The sequence below is a fragment of the Mesoplodon bidens genome, assembly GCF_964165515.1.
Source record: "Mesoplodon bidens genome assembly, chromosome: 17".
Taxonomy (NCBI): Eukaryota; Metazoa; Chordata; class Mammalia; order Artiodactyla; family Ziphiidae; genus Mesoplodon; species Mesoplodon bidens.
The window spans coordinates 5876909-5896276 of NC_138174.1; the positions used below are offsets into that span (position 1 = coordinate 5876909).

Consider the following 19368-nt stretch of genomic DNA (forward strand, 5'->3'; position numbering starts at 1 on the left):
TTACTCGTATTCTCATATCCCTTACAAGAAATTAAAGTATGTCTGTCTTTACAGATCAGGCAGACTAAAAGATATACTCCTAGTTTTTTTAGCCAGCAACTTCATTGCTCCAAATTCTCTGTAATTTCCACTACAGTACAGTTGCTATTTCAGGATGATTCCTTTTCTGTTTGTTAGATCTGTTTAAGTACATCTACCCACATATCCTCTGTGTATTACTGAAATTCTGGGAAGTGAGTGTCTGCCAATTTGTGGCATTTTCATTCAATGTAGCAGATACTGATTATTTGTTAAGGCATCACCCAGACGTTGTAAAGGGGACGGAGGGGAGTATGACACAACCCTTATTCTTAACTTGAAGGACTACTTCGAGGTCACAGGGAAGGATTTCCCTACTTGAAGCCCAAGTATATATTATTCTCTCTTTTACAGAGAAACACTCTCACAAAGGCAAATAACCAGTGGAGAGAGGATGAGAGAGAGCTCAGGTGTCTCCCTTCTCTATTTTGATTACTAATCATTACAAGAGGCGAGGAATAAAAAAATTCTGGATGGCTGTTTAATTATTGCACCCACCACTTCAGAGTTGTGGAGGAAAAAGTAGCTAGAAGAGAAGCTTGTAGGTGAGAGGTGGAAGGACAGGAGAGATCACCAAGTGAGACTCTGACTCCTGTAATTTTCTCAGGAGACGAGCTCAGATGCTTGAAAGCAGCATGAACAGGGTCAGAAGGGGAACAGTCATGGAGACCTCACAGCCCCTCTGCTGTTTGCCTCTCAGCTCAAGCACAGCTTTCCTTACGAAGTTAGCGCTCAATGTTTATCCTGAAGAGCCTCAGCAGAGCCTTATTTAGATTCTCAGATGTATTGCTGCTCAGTAAATAAGAGAACAACTCACTTCTGTTTGGCTTGAACATTTGAAATTATGAACGATTACCTGAATCTGAAAGTTGCATGTGGATTTCTATTAAAATTATTTTGATTTCACTGAGAGCCGGGCAACTGAGAACCAGAACTGGGTTTCGGGGCAAGGGCAAGTCAATACAGATGTGCACATCTGCCATAGTTAAGGCCTGTGCAGGCAACCGGGGGAGGGCTGTAGCCATTTTCCAACACTCCGAAAACAGATAGCTCAGGATTTCTGTATAATCAGAGAATAAGACTGAGGTCCACAGAAGCGAAGTGAATCCAGGCCACACGATGAACCATGGAGATAACAGATGCATCTGAATCTCTTATTTTGCCTGAATGACCTCTTCCAAGACTGACCCCTTACCCCCAGTAGAGCCTGCCCCAGAACTCACCTCTCCCAAGTTTCTATTAAAATTGAACTAGAAAATGACATGGATGGGAGCTTACATTATTTCTTTGTTTCTGGGTACCTTTACGTTACCCTTGCTGTGCGCCAGACAGTGTGTGAGGCATTACCTCATTTAATTAATCCTCCCTGGAGCCCAGTGACGGGGGTGTATTACTTGTTCTACAGAAGAGGCAACTGAGGCTATAGAGGTTAAGTGATTCACTCTAAGATCCATGGTACCAAAGACAGCCCCGAGCAGCAGTTATGCCCAGGTTTGTCTGACGCCAGTGCCTGTGCTCTTAATCTACACAAAACTGCTGCTTGCCACCTTCAAAGCCTTTAAATCTAATAGTACAGATCTATTGGTAGAGTTCTGTCTCTGCTTTGAGTTGGATTTTCTCTCGAGAATACCTCCTTTAATGAGCGGACATGGTCACTACAACAAGCTCAATGCTACTGTGTACAGAAATACTAGTTTTTTTTAGTATTTCATACAAGTTGCAAGCTGATACAGTGTTATATGGTTTGAAAATATGATTGATAATGGACAAGTTATAATTAGAGAAGAAAATTTTAAAATAAGCTGGAACTTACATCCTGTGAGCAACGTTATTCAAAATGATCTGATTTCTAGAGGACTTTTATTTTTCTAGAGTATATTTTTAAGCTATAAATTATTTTCATGAAAAAACTATGACACTTGAAGTATAAACTATAGAGTCAGAAAAGGGAGGTCAAGTGTGAGTTGGAGGTGGGTGTAGTTTGGACACAAGAGAACTTCTCACAGGACAGAAGCCTCTTGGGTTAAGGGGACAAATCTGATCCCCGGCGGTCATGACCAAATCCTATTGTTTCAAGAGGGAAAAAATGGAAATAACATACCAGTTGGAACAGCAAATATCAACTTAATACTTGAAAAGAGAAAGTATTTCAAACTCAAGAATTTGAGTTGTAGCGTGTTTGAAATTATCATCATATATTTTATAAGGTACACCAAAAGAAATTCCCAAGGCTGTCTGCTTGTATCCATTCTAGAATTAGTTTCCATTTGCCACAGTTTTTTTAGTTCTGAACCCACACTTTGGGTGCCTCTGTTTTCCCTGCGAGGACCTCAAGGATTAAGATATTAGAAACAGACCCTTAAAATCCATTCTCTGGGTTCTTCTGTAGGACCCAGGAACGCTGGGGAACACTGTCGTCAGGTACTGTAAATTTGGAAGTTATTCATACTCCTTCCTTCCTTTCCTTTCGCTAAGCATTAGTGATTCACTGCTGGAATGTGGTTTGAACCTCATGGAACAGAATGGATGGGATGATGTGTAATTCAGCCTAATTTCCAGTACCCGCCTTTAAAAAAAATCTATATACAGATTTTATTCTCGGATGTTTCTATTACAGTTTCCTTTGAAGTGTTTCAGGGAGAAATAAAAGCAGATATGTAAAGGTCAGGGAAGAATCTAAAATGATCCTAGGGTGGTGCATTTGAGCCAACTGATGGGAAATAGAACCTGAGAAGGTGGACAAGGTCGGGGAGTGTGTGGGAGAGCGGAACCCAGGCTGTACTCCCGGGATGAGGCATCCATGCTTCGGGTCATGGACGTGTCTTTTACGGTACACACATTTCTCAATTAAACCTCAAAACGATTTCAGTGGAGATGTTGCTAAGATGTTAAATTGTCATGATCCTCCAGCCTCACAGAATTAATGCTGTGAAACGCATTTCCTGTGTGGCTCCTTCTACTTCCTGCCCCAAGTCTACAAAGTCTGGCAAACCCACTGAAACCATACCAAAGCTCCACGTTTGCCATTAGCAACTCCAATTGATGACTTCATTTCTCACAGATCTGGGCCAAAACCTGGCCATAAGGAGACTGCATTTTATTGTCTCGTGCACCCTCCCTCGGGTTAAACAAAACAAAACACAACGGGGGGTGGGGCGCGGGGGGAAGCAAGTCCCTGAAAGGCAGCAGGTGCTCCAACAGAACCTCGCTCCACTGATGGCTCGAGCAGGGTCCCGGGCACACCGACTATATGACTGTGGGGAAAAGCATCTGTATGCTCTAAGCTGGGACTTTCATTTGCTTTCTTAACTTGAACAGAATAGAAAAGCAGTTTTAATTGTAAAGGAAATAACAATGCAAAGAATTCTGAGATAGCAAAACTTCCATCTGTCATCTGAAAGACGTTTTTCACACACACACAAAGATATATTAATAGATGCTAAAAGCAAAATTAGTAAAGTCTTCTAAATTTAGGACATGAAATTAATAACTCAGTCTAATTTGTTACAGTCACTACTAGGATATGTGTGTGTGTGTGTGTGTGTGTGTATGTGTATATATATATACACATACTTCGTTTAGAAGGAGTATTAAAAGTTTTTTCAACACAATTGTTTAATAAGTAGTCTTTATTGCATATGCTCACAATCAATTTGGGGGATTGCATTAGGGAATATAAGACAATCATCTTGAAAACAGGCCAACAAGATAGGTCCTATGTTAGGAGCTCCATTTTTTGGAGGAGAGAACTCAGGTTCCGAGAGGTGAACTGATTTGCACGTGGTTACACACAACAGAAAGGGGAGACCTTAACCCATGCTCTGCAGGTTGGATGGCCCAAGGGCCACCTGTGTCTGGAGGTCTCTGTTTAAAAAGTTGGTGTAACTACAGAAGTACAAGACAATAAATTTGTTTCAAGCACACATGGAAAAAATCAGGGAAGATTCTTTATCTCACCCAGGTTTTGTCATGGAGGCAGGTGGCTACTTCATGGTTCAGGCTCATCAGAAACATCACCTAGCTTTTTCATTTTCTATTTTCTATCGTATGTTTTTTTTGCGGCTAGAATACCACAAACCGGACTAGAAGTTCTCTGGAATTAAGCTCATAAATTCGTGTTTTAATATCCAACAGTTAACAGTACAAGCATCTGATAGGGTCAGGGAAAGGCAAAATGAATTGGCACAGTCAAGGGCATCTTGAAATTTTCTAGTACTTTGTGACAACTAACTTTCTTTCTACTCTGAGGCAATTTCCTTTTTTATCAAAAATGTAGTGTCACTCAAACTTCTGAGTTTACAGAATTTTCTCTTTTCTAAGTATTTCATTAAAGTGTCTCATCAATAGCTACACATCTTGGAATGTTTTAAACTACAGTCTGTTTGCATTTGAGAAAAAGAGTTGTAAGCCACCTACAGCTTACTGCAGTGGTTAGAAAAACTTTTCCTGAATCCTTGACAAGTGATTGCTGATATTATCATGCAAGCCATCACCATCTTAACTAATTTCTGTATTGGCTTAGTTGGCAGAGCCCTGGGTTTTAGCAATGAAGACTTTGGTTTGAGCTTCTCATGTGCCACTTTTAAGCTGCGTGACTTGGAGTTAATCATCTTATCACCTCAGTTTTTCTTATCTTTAAAATGGAGATAGCCACTCCGGCCCACCAAAGAAATGATGTTGACATAAGCGCATGTCCAAAAGTTTTCCATCAGGAAGAATTCAGATGTTATTTGTTATTATGAAGTCCTACACGGAGAATGATGCCATCTATTTTGTTGCCTTCAAATGCAAATATAGCTGAACAGATAAGTAAGCATGACCACGCTTAAGCAGATAATACCCATATTAACAGACTACTCCAAATCAAGATATGCATGTAGAAGTAGATATTCTAGCAAGGGGTGATGTGATTTTTTTTTTTTTTTCTTTCTTAAAGCATCACTACCCCTGTGCCTGATAATAGCAGATTTTGGAGTTGCATTTTTCACTAATTCGACAGAGAAGAAAACCACCAGGTCTGAGGTCTGCTGAGATTTGCCTGGTTCACAAGGTATCAGCTAGTGTTGAGGTTAAGGGAGTGGAGAAAATATGTCCAAGAGCAGAAAAGAGGCTCCTAGACCCTGACGAGGTCAGGGAAACTTATTTTTAAAACTGAGGCATACTTGACAAATTACATTATATTAGTTTCAACATTTGTATATATTGCAAAATGATCACTACAATATGTCTAGTTAACACATATCACCACACGTAGTACAAAGGTTTTTCTTTCTTGTGATGGGAATTTTTAAGATCTAGTCTCTTAGCAACTTTTAAGTGTGCAATTCAGCAGTATTAACTCTCGCCGCAATGCTGTATATGGCGTCCCAATGGCTTATTTATATATTATATGAATTGGAAATTTGTACCTCTTAACCCCCTTCATCCATCTTGCCTACCTCCTGCCTCTGGCAACCACCAATCTATGAGCTTGTTTTCTTATTTGTTTGTTTTCGTCCACATATAAGTGAGATCATACAGTATCTGTCTTTCTCTGTCGGACTTATTTCATTTAGCATAATGCCCTTAAGGTCTGTCCATGTTGTCACAAATGGCAAGCTTTCATTCTTTTTTATGGCTGAATAATATTCCACTGTGTATATAGACCACATTTTCTGCATCCATTCATCTGTTGATGGACACTTAGGTTGTTTCCATATCTTGGCTGTTGCGAATAACGCTGCAGTGAACACGTGGGTACCTATATCTTTTGAGTTAGTGTTTTTGTCTTCTTCAGACAAATACCCAGAAGTGGAATTGCTGAATCATATGGTAGTTATATTTTTAATTTTTAAAGGAACCCCCGTACTGCTTTCCATAGTGGCTGCACCAATTATATTGCCACCAATGGTGCACAAGGGGTTCTGCACATCCTCACCATCATCTGTTATTCCTTGTCTTTCTGACAATAGCCTTTCTGACAACAGCCATTCTGACAGGTGTGAGGTGATACCTCATGGTGGTTTTGATTTGCCTTTCTTCAGTCAGGGAATCCGATGCACTGTGTGTGTTTGTATACCCCAACTTAGGCTTCGCCCATGCGAAAACAGAGGGGAAAACAAGTTATTTTGTGAAATGGAAACATTCCATTTTAGCCTGAAGTTTTGTACTAGCTTTTGCTTACTGACCTCTCACTTTATTTATGTCAGAGGTTCTCAGTTCTGGTTATGCTAGAATCTCCCAGGGAGCTTTTGTGAACCCTGGGCTCCACGCTGAAGAGTCACATGTAATAATAATTGGTAGAGTGCACTCCTCTGCAGCCAGAATTGAGAACCACTGATGTGGACCAGTTTGATGTTCAAGAGGCATTTCTACCTCTTCCATTAAGACCAAGGACTCGCTCCTTCGGGACGGGTGCCCAGTTAGGTGTATACAGCAGTTTGAATAGCCTCAGTGCATCGCCCCGTAGAGACATGCTAGTGCTTTCCTTCCCTCTGAATTTTCGCTTGAGCATTTGAGTTCCTTCCGGCTCTAATCAACCCAGAAGTGGGAGCCGAGTGTGTGCCTGGGGAAGACATGTCCCCGATGTGCTCCCTGTAACGAACAGTACCTTGTTCTTCCCTCCTAAGGCTGCCGTGCGCTGGGTGATGCTCTCAATTCTGTTTCCTATGCTGCGGTCAGGATCCAGGATGAAGGACTCTTCGTGCTTGGAGCAAAAGTCATACCTATTTTCAAAAAAAAGGAAGCCATCACTATGGTGCTTTGCAGCATGGTCTAGCCCACGGTGACCGGTGACATGGAAACCATTAGTCCTCAGATAACAAAGTCACAGTTTTCTTCTTTGCCTTAGATTCCTCCCCCCCACCCCAATATCCATCCTCAAAACTGAAAAACAGCAGACAGATTTTGCCTGATCTGCAAAAAAACAAAACAAAACAACCCACACCGGTGTATCTCCATATATCCTTCCTGTTCTAAATGTTAAATACTAGGTACAAATGCATAAATTAAAAAATCTACTATCTAGATTTTAATTAGTTCCTAGTGGAAGAAACATGCAGACACGGAAAAAACGGAAGTTATGTTAATGCATGTAAACCTCAAGGAGATAACAGCACTTCACAGCTATAAGAGGCTGGCATTTCATGAGAATATTCCATTACACAGCTGATTTTTTTCCAGGGCTGATTAAGTGTATATGGAAACGCACATCATGGAGCAGCTATTAAATCCAGTCTATTTCTTTTCAAGTTTTGCAGTATCATGGCAAGCTGTTTAACATCTCAGGCCTCAAGTGTTTAATTATAGAATATGTGTGTGGAAGTTGTTTAAGATCTTTTTTGCTTCTAAAAGTCCACGCAATCTCCCTCTCTTACTGTTTAAACTAGCTGGAGGAGTACCATTTTAAAGAGAGATTCCAACCTATATCCGAAAGTACGTTCTTTCAAACACCTGATTATCAGTAGGTGCCTGTCCATTTACTACCTAAATCATTGGTGTAGATATCTATTGATCATTTATTATGTTTCTTCATCTCTGTTTCATTTACTTCTGCTGTGATCTCTATGATTTCTTTCCTTCTACTAACTTTGGGTTTTGTTTGTTCCTCTTTCTCTAGTTGCTTTAGGTGTAAGGTTAGGTTGTTTCTTTGAGATTTTTCTTGTTTCCTGAGGTAAGACTGTCATTGCAATAAACTTCCCTCTTAGGACTGCTTTTGCCGCGTCCCACAGGTTTTGGACCGTCGTGTTTTTGTTGTCACTTGGATCATTTATTATGTTTCGTGTATCCTAGGTTCTACATGAATAAAAAATCCAAACAACAAAAAGGACACTTACATCCACTCTGACCCAGGCAGTGCAGTAGTATTTCAACATGCCTTTTCCCAAGCCAACACCCACAAACTGCTGCCAGACCAACACCCTGAGCATTTGGGGTTTTAGTGGAATCCTGTTTGCTCCAAAAGCTTCAACAACTGTGTTGAAGAAAGCCCAGGCTTCCTGACTGAGTCAAGGCCATCCAAAGTCCATTCCCTACCTGCCTTTTCAACCTTACCGCTACAGACACGTTTCCTCACAGGCAAACCAGTTTGGTTCAGCTACTTCAAAGAAGACTTGAGTCCTAGAGCTGCCCTGACTTCTAGCTGTATGACAGTTTTCTCCTCTGAAACATACAAATAAAATTATACCTGCCCTGTTAATCTCATGGGATTATACCTGTGTTAAATGACCTAATTTAATGGCAGAGGTTTTGTAAATTAAAGATGCCCTAGAAAAGCGAGGAACTAGGGACTTCCCAGGTGGCATAGTGGTTGGGAGTCTGCCTGCCAATGCAGGGGACACGGGTTCGAGCCCTGGTCTGGGAAGATCCCACATGCCACTGAGCAACTGGGCCCGTATGTCACAACTACTGAGCCTGCGCTACAGAGCCTGTGAGCCACAACTACTGAGCCCGTGTGCCACAACTACTGAAGCCCGCATGCTTAGAGCTCTGCGACAGGAGAGGCCACCACAATGAGAAGCCCATGCACTGCAATGAAGAGTGGCCCCCGCTCGCCACAACTAGAGAAAGCCTGAGCACAACAACAAAAGACCAAAAAACAGCCATAAATAAATAAATTAATTAATTAATTTAAAAAAAAACAAAAAAAAAGCGAGGAACTATTCTTCCTGTGGCTCGGGGTGTACACACCTGATTCCTTCATCTTCACTCACCAGTTACGCCTGCCTCGATGCCCCTCACCACCGGCCCGATCTCCTCCAAGCAGCTTATTCTGATCACTGTGAGCCCTTACGGTGCACAGGATCAGAACCACTTGATGAACCTGTAGCTAGACCACCTTAACTTGTGCTGTGATTTCCATTTGCACGTTCTGCTCCAACAGGCAGTCAACTGCCCAGAGCCTAGCTCTATACCATCACGTATGACAAACGCAGGTGCACAGTAAGTGGACACTGCAGGTGATTTGCTTTCTACCACTTATGACAAAATGAACACTGATTTCTTTCTTTCTTTTTTTTTTTTTATTTGGCTGTGCCAGGCGGGATCTTTAGTTGTGGCATGTGGGATCTAGTTCCCTGACCAGGGATGGAACCCAGGCGCCCTGCATTGGGAGTGCAGAGTCTTAACCACTGGACCTCCAGGGAAGTCCCCAATGCTGATTCATTTAAAGCAGGCTTTGAGATTTAAATATGGATTTTTTGGGGGGGGGCATGATGCAAATATACAAAGAGCTATTTTATGTGCCTCAGAAAAAACATCTGTGGGTTCCCAAGGTGTTTCCCTGCCAGACTGGGTGGCTTGAGAGACACGTGCGCGTAGGAACTGGCCTGAGTGCCTGCAGGCACCTCGTGGCCCTTGCTGCTTTCTGATCGCCTTATGGATTGATGCTGTTCATTTCTGTATCTCTCTCCTGGATGCAGTCTTTCCTCCTACCTCCCAGCCTAAAGAGTGAGGACCTTGTAAGGCAGGGAAGTGGTTATTTGTATGATTACTTGCACTGTGAACTTGCCATGGTGTCACTTCATATTCCTTCCTTCTGGCTTAGAATTTGTGGTGAGCAGACAGCTGGCTGGGCTCTAATCTGTACATGTCTTGGGCAGATTCTGGAGATTTTCAAGCCAGAAAGAATGCGTGGTTGCTCTTAAGTTATTGTTGCCCTTGGCTACTTCATGTGAGAAGAAAGTGAGAGGATGAAATAAGGGAGAGAAAAGTTAAGAGAAGAAGGGATTGTGATGATCAGAAAAAAAAAAAAAAGTTCTGTAATTATTCCTGTCTGGTCCTCAAGCTGAGAAAGGACTCCAGCATGTGAAACTAGGGAGTCTTCTGGGGTGGTCTCCCCTCCTGGGGGGGCACACTGCCATATAGTGTCCTCTCCCCCAGAGCATTCACCAGTTTCTAAGTTTGCATTCAGTGCTTCTGAGGCCCCACTGAGCCAGCAGCTACAAGGAACACGGGCCACCTCTACGTGATCACTCTGTCTTCACAGTTATGCCAAGGCCAAGCACGTAACTGGCACCCCACAAACATTTGTAAACATACAGGCGTGAGGTACTGACGGGTGGTTTCTAGTAAGAGTTTTCATTGGTTTTAACTGTTTATTATTTTCAAATATACTGATGAGTAGAGTCATAGTATAATAAACCCCCATATACCCATCACCCAGACTTACTAATTACCAAGAGTTTGCCACATTTGTTTCATCTATCCCTTATTTCTTTTTACTTTTTCTTTTGAGAAATACTGTAAAGCAAATCGCAGACAGCGTGTCCTTTTGCCTCACATATTTAGTGCATGTCTAAAAATTATGCACGTTTTCTAATAACAACAATGCCATGATCATACCTAAGAGAATTAGCAGTAATTCCACAGTGTGGTTTGTATCTGGCCCATATATCAGATTTCTCCACATTTTTTTTTCCTTTCTTTTTTTTCTTTTTTTTGCGGTGCACGGGCCTCTCACTGCTGTGGCCTCTCCCGTTGCGGAGCACAGGCTCCGGACGCGCAGGCTCCGCGGCCATGGCTCACGGGCCCAGCCGCTCCGCGGCACGTGGGATCTTCCCGGACCGGGGCACGAACCCGTGTCCCCTGCATCGGCAGGCGGACTCTCAACCACTGCGCCACCAGGGAAGCCCGTCTCCAAATGTTTTTAACATGTCTGTTTTTACAGTGAAATTATAAGATTTAAAATAAAAAAGAATTCATAAGGACAAACCATTCCTTAAGGAATTTCTGCGATTTTTGACTAGCTATTCCTTATAATCATGAGGTTAAAAAAAGGGAACATTTTAACTTATTGATTAGTAGAAGGAACTGAACCAAAGAGAAATTATACTTTCTCCTTTACTTGAAATATATCATGACCTTAAAACTTTATCATTAAAGTACGTTCTTTTGCCCTACCTTTCGTAACATCTATACCTTGAGCTACTGCCTAATCTCAGATCTTTCACACACATGGGGGACATATATAGGTTTATATAACGTGTGTGTGTGTGTCTGTGGATGTGTATATATATATATATATATATAACATGTATATGGGGGGTTGTTACCTATGTGTACACCTGTGACATGTACACACGTTACACAGCTACTTGGTATTGTGACATCCAAGAGCTGAAGTTCTCTCGTATCTGAAAGAGAAGCCTGTAATTTCATTCCTTTTTCCCCAAAGAAGTGAAAAAGATAAGGGAGGCCTTAGACAAAGGTCTTAATTTCAAACTCTTGGTCGTCAGGAAATGCAAAGAAATATGTTAGAGTGAAGCAAGTCGAGGCATTTCCCGAGGGAAACGCAGTCGGCTGCCTGAGTTCACTCGGGCTGCCAACATACACCCCCGACCCCCCGCCCGTCCCTCTAAGGGCAGGCAGCTACTGTCGGCACAAGCCCTGGCCTGGAAACTAGAGTTGCTGCAAGGTCCTCCAAATGGAAAAGGGCAGGTTCTGTGGCTATTTTCCATATTGGGGACTGTGATTTTTCCCTCTTTGTCACTGGAACCTTAAAAATAGAATGTCATTTAGGGGGCTGACTCTATAACAGCACTTGAAACGAGAGGTAGGGGGAGGGGAATCTGCCTGAGCCCTTAAGAATACATCAAGCTCTTCAGGAAGTAGATTGTGCCATGTTTGAAGATGCAAAGATAATCGCTGTGCTGGGAACCGTCTTGAGGGGGGAGGAAGCCGAACAACAAGAGGAAAGCAGCGTTCGCTCCTGATTTCGCACAGGAAGTCCTCAGCACCTCCTGCCAAAGGGAGATAAGAAAGCTCCCAGGCACTATTCTGGACAAGGCCACTGTTATCAGCTTCAGCTCCATGCTGTCCTCTCGGTGCTCCAAGCCCCCCATCCCTTTCCTAATGAGCTTTAGGACTCTGACCTCTATTTGCATACAGCATGCCAAGTACAATAGCGTGGAGGTATTTATAACCATCCAGAGGAAAAAAAAAATTTCCGGGGTAAGAGTGTACTCCATTGTCGATTGCCCTGGAGCTGAAACAAATGAGTTTTGGACTAGAGATTGACATAAATAAAATTAAAAGAAAGCAGGCAATTATGGATCCAACACATGGAGCCGGGACCCTCCATGTGACATGTCTGTCTGTTTGACTCCCAAGTAGGAGACATCTGTGGGGCTCTCCCATCTGGTCCAAGTTACCAGGCTGCTTTGCTTGACACATAGTGGGGAAACACCACCCTCCATGGATGCAGATGACATTACTGACCTACATGCTCTGGGTTTTTCCCTGTAGAGCTGATGGGTTTGCCCTGTTCCCTGCACACTCATAAGTATCTGGCTCCTTTGTGACCAAACACAGTTTGGAGCCACAGAGAAAGGCAAAGCCAACACTGGGATCCAACCTAGAGTCTTGGCAATTTTGACTGCCAGTCCCAACAGGCAAGCCGTAGGCTGTAATAATCACGGTAGACACTATGCAATATTACATTCTACTATGATAAGGATTATACTTTCTATGCGCTAGGTACTGCGTTAGGTGATTCATGCACACTATCACACTGATCTCTACAACATCCCAAAGAGTAGGTATTATCATCCCCCATCTAATGGACAAGGAAATTGAGGATTAAGGAGGTTAAGTAAATTACCCAAGGCTAAAGTGCTAGTAGGTGGCAGAGGCGGAATTTGTAATCAGTTCTGGCTTATTCCAGAGTCTGTGCACTTAACCTGTATGCTGTAGGTAACGTAATATCCGTGTTCTATCATCATCATAAAAAGAAATTGTTATACTTCAGTGCTTCTTTGTATATAGGGAGAAAAGGCTTCTCAAATATTCACTACACAGATACCATTACTGCAATGGGGATTGAATGGCTTTTTTTTTAGCCCTTTTTGCATAACCTGGCCAACTTCCTCCCAAGATTTGGCAAACAGCTCTCATGATACCCAACCCAAGTGTACTGAGTGCCCACTGTGTGCATGGTCTGCAACGACCATTTACATTCCATTTGTCACCCCATGATTTCTGGCCTCAGGTCCCATTCACCTTTACAAACCCATCACAGGGAATACAACGCAGAGCGTGCACCCATAGGTACCCTCTTGTGTTCACCTGTGCTTTTCCTTAGGTGCTGGATTTGAACAGTTCCCATCTTCACACTTTCTGCAGTCCTCCTGCCTTTCTTTCCCCTGCCCCAACCCAGAAAGCAGAGCTGGTACTTCCTTTAAAGGACGGATTGTTGCAGCTGGTGGAATCAGAGGGGAGAGGTGCCCTTTAGCCATGGATGGCTAGTGTCTGTGTTTTCTCTGGAGTGGCCCCCATGGGAGAAAAACAACAGACTCTCTGAAGAACCAGGTTGAGATGGTTCAACCCTTCACTCGGCCTTTCTAGAAGTTGCCCATTTAGTGCTATGACGTACCTGTGTTATGGGACCTAGGACTCCTGGAGTTATCCAGTGTAAGATTCTCATTTCACAAATGATTTCTAGCAAGTTGAATAGCCACCCCAATCCCAGAAGGTCTACTCTACCACCTGAATCTTAAGAGGTGAAGGATCCCCTTTCACCCTATGATAAATGACGTTAGGCTTGACCTTTCTTTCAAAATCTCTGTTCTGCTAAATTGGGCTCTTGGTTGGCTGAAGGGAAACCAGTTGTTACTGGGCTGCTTTTAACGTACCAGACTTGGGGTAGCAGCTACACACATGTAAGCTCAACTAAGTCTCACGGTCACCCAGTGAAGCAGGTATTACGATCCCCATTTCACAACTCCCTTTACCAAGAAGGAAACTGAGACTCATGAAAATCAAATGTCTTGCTCATATTCATAGAGAAAGTAGCAGACAGATCTGCAATCAGAACCCAGATATTCCTAACTCTTCCTGCCACACCAGAGCTCGTCCATCACACGGCATGAATTCTGCTTCCAAAGACCACCACCCCGCCCAAACCTTTACCACCGTGCTTCAGAGTCACGTGTTAGGAAACTCGGGGGTTCCTCTGAAGCCAACGGGTACAGACACCCAGAGAAGCAAACTATTGGCTTTCAGGAAGTAGAAGTAGCCCCTGGTCCTCTGGGGGAGGGGGGAGGGAGCAGGAGAATATTTTATCATGACATTTTTTACATAAATTCTGGTTGGTTCTCATCAGTACAGAGTTTTAATGCTAAAATTATACGAAATCTTGGCCTTCTGCTGGCTGATGAATTTCAGCACTAGAAAACATCTCGCAAGAGAATAAAAGAGCCAACTTTTATTACAATCTTTTTTCCCCCTGGTAACTTAAACCTGTCGTCTGCAATGATTCCTAAACACACTCTGAGATGAACGAAGCCTACTTTGTTAGGAGTGCCGATACATTGATAGCAGCAGCTGGTTTTGAGGGGCCTCTGCGGGGGGCGCGCAGTCGTGAGCCGGGCCCTACACCCAACGGTTGCCTACCTGAGCCCGCGCCATCGCCTGGGAAGGAAGGTGTACATACATTAAAGTACAGGTGAAGCACATTTAGTTTGGCGGAGGAAAAGAGGCTCTAGAAAGTTCTACAAAGTCCCAAGACACAGAATAATCTCCCTCTCTCTCTTTTTTGGATGATGAAAGCTGAGGACTTGTGTGGACTCTGCTACTCCATGTGATGGGGTTCGACTGCACGTGCTCACTGTGATTAGAATCTGTTTGTAAAGAATATTGAATCGGGCTTCCCTGGTGGCACAGTGGTTGAGAGTCCGCCTGCCGACGCAGGGGACGCGGGTTCGTGCCCCGGTCCGGGAGGATCCCACGTGCCGCGGAGCGGCTGGGCCCGTGAGCCATGGCCGCTGAGCCTGCGCGTCCAGAGCCTGTGCTCCGCAACGGGAGAGACCACAGCAGTGAGGGGCCCGCGTACCGCAAAAAAAAAAAAAAGAATATTGAATCATTTCAAGGGAGGAAACAAAGGGGGAGAGCAGTTATAGAGAGCAAATCGAGGCTGTAAAACGTCTTTTAAAAAAAAGTGGAGAGAGAAAAAAAAAAAGACCACCTGGAACCGTGCCAGAGGGCACGACCGGGCAGCTCCGCATCACCGCGCGCCATCCTGCAGAAGGGCCTCGTGTAAACTTTCCTGCGCTCCTGCGTGTGTCGTGTCAAAACATTAGTGATCGTGTGTCTGAGCCATCAGATTAATAGAACCTGCAACACTATCTTTTCCCCTTCTCTCACATTCTCTTAAAACAAATAAAACAATACAGAGCAGAGGATGCTGGCAGAAAAAGGCGTGTTTAGACAGAATGGTTCCTGCCCCTTTTGCTCCAGGAAAAGGGCCTGGGCCTCCAGGCTGGTCACAGGGTCAGGCTGGGGGGATTTTGTTGGTAGGGGCGGTGACTTCTTGCCCAGGGAGAGACCTCGTGACGCCTTGGAGCCCATACTGAAAACTACTTCTTGTCTGAATGGCGACGGGGGAGTGGAGAAGGCTTTTCGGGGACTGAAGGCTGGGGTCAGCTCCTGGGACAATGGTGGAGGTGATCCAGCGTCCTGGCCACCTCTGTTTAGATAAGAGCTTTTCCGTGAGCGTCTTGGCCTGCGCCGCTTCCTGCTCTCGAGGGCCCCGCGGTCCATTCACACTCAGAACAAGGCCTGTCTTCCCAGCCTCTGCTTTCCTTCCTCCTCTCTCTCCTGCTCACCTCCCCCAAGAGCCCCAGAGACTCCCCCGCCCCTGACTCGCTCTCTTTTAGGGAATCTGGGCCAAGGCATCCCGACAACCCCACACCGGGTGACTAGGAGGCCAAAGGGTGGGTACCTACTCGGTTACACCCAGATAGGAGCCTCGGAGAGGCCATCCGTTTTCTTCATTCATTTTTCTGCCCTAGTGAAAGGCTGGTCAGCAGAGGAAGGGTGATTCGATAAATAAGAAAACCTTCAGGGAAATGTTAGGAGTGGCTACAAATAACATCCTTTAACACATGCAAGGAGTCTTAAGGTATTAACTCCAGTCGCTCAGTGAAGCATATTTCAAGCTATGGTTCCGTTTTGTTCGCCTATTACTTATTAACATGGTGGTCAGTACGGAAAGGTCCAGAAGGCCTTCGGGGTGGGGGTAGGGAATCCCATTTAGCAGAAATTCTAGAGCTAGTCAGACCTGAGCTCAGATCATGGTTTTGCAACCGTCTGGTTATGGAACGCTGGATGGCAAGGTTGGGAGAATCATCGTCAGAGGGAATTGATCAGAGGACTTAACAGTCTTTTTAGTCCCTTGAATAGTTCTGAAATCACTGGGTCATGTCAGCCCACAGAATCACTTTTAATAAATTCTACATTGGTGTCATGCCACCGGTCACCAGGGGGGGAGGTGGTGATTACCAGTCCTGTGACACTCTCTGTACTAGAAATGTGGTTGAAGGGTTCGTCTGCTAAGACTACAGCACACAGAGGGTGAGAGGAGAAGTCATTCTGCTTGGATCTTAGCTCCCTGAGAAGTTGTACTTCTCCTGCTACGCTTTTATCTTATGGGCCCCTTCTCGCAAATGTCTATTACATGTCTCTTTCTCTCTCTTGACAACTAACATGTAAAGCATGTGGGCCATATCTCTGTCTTACCCCATGTTCATCCAGATTTGTTAAATTATTAATTGTACTTTTCTATGAACCACCTCGAATTCTCTGGGCACGGATGTGTTTTTAACATTGCCAACTCAAAGGAAGCAAAGCCACATTACCACGTCTTACCAGTTTTCTTATAGGGATTAAAAAAAATAGAAGGGAAATAATTCAGAGAAGATCTTTTTGCATCATCAAACATGCTGGTGAATGCTAAGTGAGTTAATTGGGGTAGCATGCTCGGCACAGTGCCTGGTCCACGGCAGACGTGTCACTCATGTTAGCCGTGATTAGCTGACCAGATTGAGAGCTACTTAAGAGTGGGGACTAGGTCTTATTCATCATCATAACCTCAGGGCTTAGTCTAACTACCCGGGGAAGCAGAAGCGCACACGTGTCCTCGCTCAGCTATGGCCTGACGAGAAGAGCGAATCCCGATAACGCGTTAGATGTGGACTCAAGCTCACATGGGTGTCAACCCTGCCATCCATCACTCACCTCAAACGTGCTGAAAAAGGGGACACTGCTGACCCTCCAGTGACCTCACACATCCCGCCTGGACCAGGCGCTGTGTCACCATCATCAGGGCTGTCCGTTCCCAACGGGGAGTATTAATGACCTGGGATGAAGCCATCACAGCCTCTGACGAGTGGACAGTTTCAACTCAAGCAATGATGCTGACATGTGGAGAAGCACCTTCTGGGCTATAACAGAAAATAACTAACCTGCAGTGGTCTTCTCTTGTCTTCAATTACTAGCACCATTTGCCAGGCAATTACTAGCACTGTTTGATTCAAATAAAAATTCATTTGTTCACACACATTCCATTTAAGAAGTAGAATCATGTCCCCTGAAAGAGGTACAAGATTTATTTCCTTCCATTATTAAGGATATGGTTATTGAAGAGACACGTCACATGCATGGAAAAATATCTGAAGACAACTGAGCACAAGCAAGTAAAATGTCCAGAGCCCATGCGCTACAGTAGGCCGGACAGTACGTGGGTCAATGAGGGTTTGAATAGCTGAGGCAGAATTCAGAAATGCAAGTAGGTCCAGGATATTACAGCTCCTCTAACTTCCTACATAATCTGAAGATTCTATCACTTCTGGTCCCATCTTAATTTCCTTGCAGTAAATCACCACAGTCAGAAGGCCTGTCCAAAGATGCAAGCATACTTCCTGGGAGAACAGGAACCCCACAGCATGGATCGTTTTGTCAGATTGTCAGCGTTCACAGGATACCCGTGTGTGTCTGATGCTACTTCAGAGGGAAGTAGCTTTGCAGTGGGCGGCCCCAGAGCAACCAAAAATATGGGAAAACTTTTAGCAAACAGACTTGGGCTAAGTACCACCGGGCTAAGTACTTCACATACATCATCTCATTTAATTCCCCTGAACAACCGTAGGATGTCGGTGCTGTTACCCCGACTGTACCGATCAGGAAACTCGGACCCAGAGCGGTGGTTTACTGGGCCCAGAATCACCCAGCTGGTAGGCGGCAGTAGGCGGCAGAGCGGGGATTCAGGCTCCAGAGCCCACGGCCTTAAACTCTAGACTATACGGCCTTTCTGCATCCTCATGCCTTTTAAAAGTGGCTCTTGATGTCACCACACAGGCTTCTCAAAGCATATTTGCTTTCTGGATCATGAGCTTTTGACCAAAAATGATCCAACTTAATGTCTACATAGTTGCTACAACACCAAGCCTCACAGTGACAGATGAAGTGCTGGGTGGTGACATGCTTGTAGAGTCACTGGCTGGCTCGCTGGGATGAGGGACAATCAAAACCGAATCTGGAAAGGGTGCTTCGGACCTGACGTAGACTTTCTTGAATGGGGGCTAAATAATATGCCAGCCAGTCCTTCTGCTTGAGCTCGCCTTCCCTGGCCAGTGCCCCGGTACCCTGCTCTCTGGTTACCAGGGTCCCATCCCCGGCCACCCACTGCGCTTACAGCGTGACGGACTTGTTCCTAACAAGGTCTTTGGAACTCTCTGTGCCTCATCTAGGAAATGGTAGTACCATAGTCCCCTGCGTCGTAGAAGTTCTGTTAGAATTAAATGAGATGATACATCTAAAGCACAGATTAAGCACTTATCCTAGAGACAGGTGCTTAAAACGTTTCAGCTCTAAGGAAAATAAAAATAGAAACCCTAGGCCCTGCAGTCTTCTAACTTGGCCATAACCTTCTGTTTGGTGCTAAGTAGCTTCTAAACACCCATTTTCGTTTTCCTCACCTTACTCATCCAAAGACTTTGTCACACTCACAAAAGAGGATTTCTCAATAAGGTAGCAATCCATGATCATCTCACGTGGTTTTCAGTGCTGAGGACAAGGCGTATGGAACATGAAAGGCCTAAGAAAAATGGGATAATAAGCAGCTGTACAACTTTTTAAAAGGCCTGAGTGAAAACCTGAGCCTTTGACCTTCTGACCTAGAAGGCAAGCTTCAGAGCTGCAGTGCACATAACACGGGCTGAGGACAGGAGAAAGAGCCCCACCCCCGAGTCTGTACAAGTCCATCACGCTGTAAGCACAATGGCGGCGGGGGGCAGGGAACCCTGCTAACCAGAGAGCAGGGTACTGGGGCACTGGCCAGGGAAGGCGAGCCCAAGCAGGAGGACTGGCTGGCAAATTATTTAGCCCCCATTCAAGAAAGTCTACGTCAGGTCCGAAGCACCCTTTCCAGATTTGGTTTTGATTCTCCCTCATCCCAGGGAGCCAGCCAGTGACCCTCCAAGCAACTCCTCCACCATCCTCTCCCCATGTCCCTCTATTACATCTGTCCCTCCCCCTTTC

General features: G+C 44.5%; 1 protein-coding gene across 3 annotated transcripts in view; it reads right to left on the minus strand.

Moving 5' to 3' along the window:
- Nucleotides 1-19368, minus strand: part of FLT1 (fms related receptor tyrosine kinase 1) — a 175594-nt gene that overhangs the window by 83660 nt on the left and 72566 nt on the right. For all 3 annotated transcript variants that reach the window (XM_081214954.1, XM_081214955.1, XM_081214956.1), the window contains exon 11: nucleotides 6668-6782. In XM_081214954.1, the coding sequence (XP_081071080.1) occupies nucleotides 6668-6782 (115 nt within the window). The remainder of the gene's footprint in view (nucleotides 1-6667; nucleotides 6783-19368) is intronic.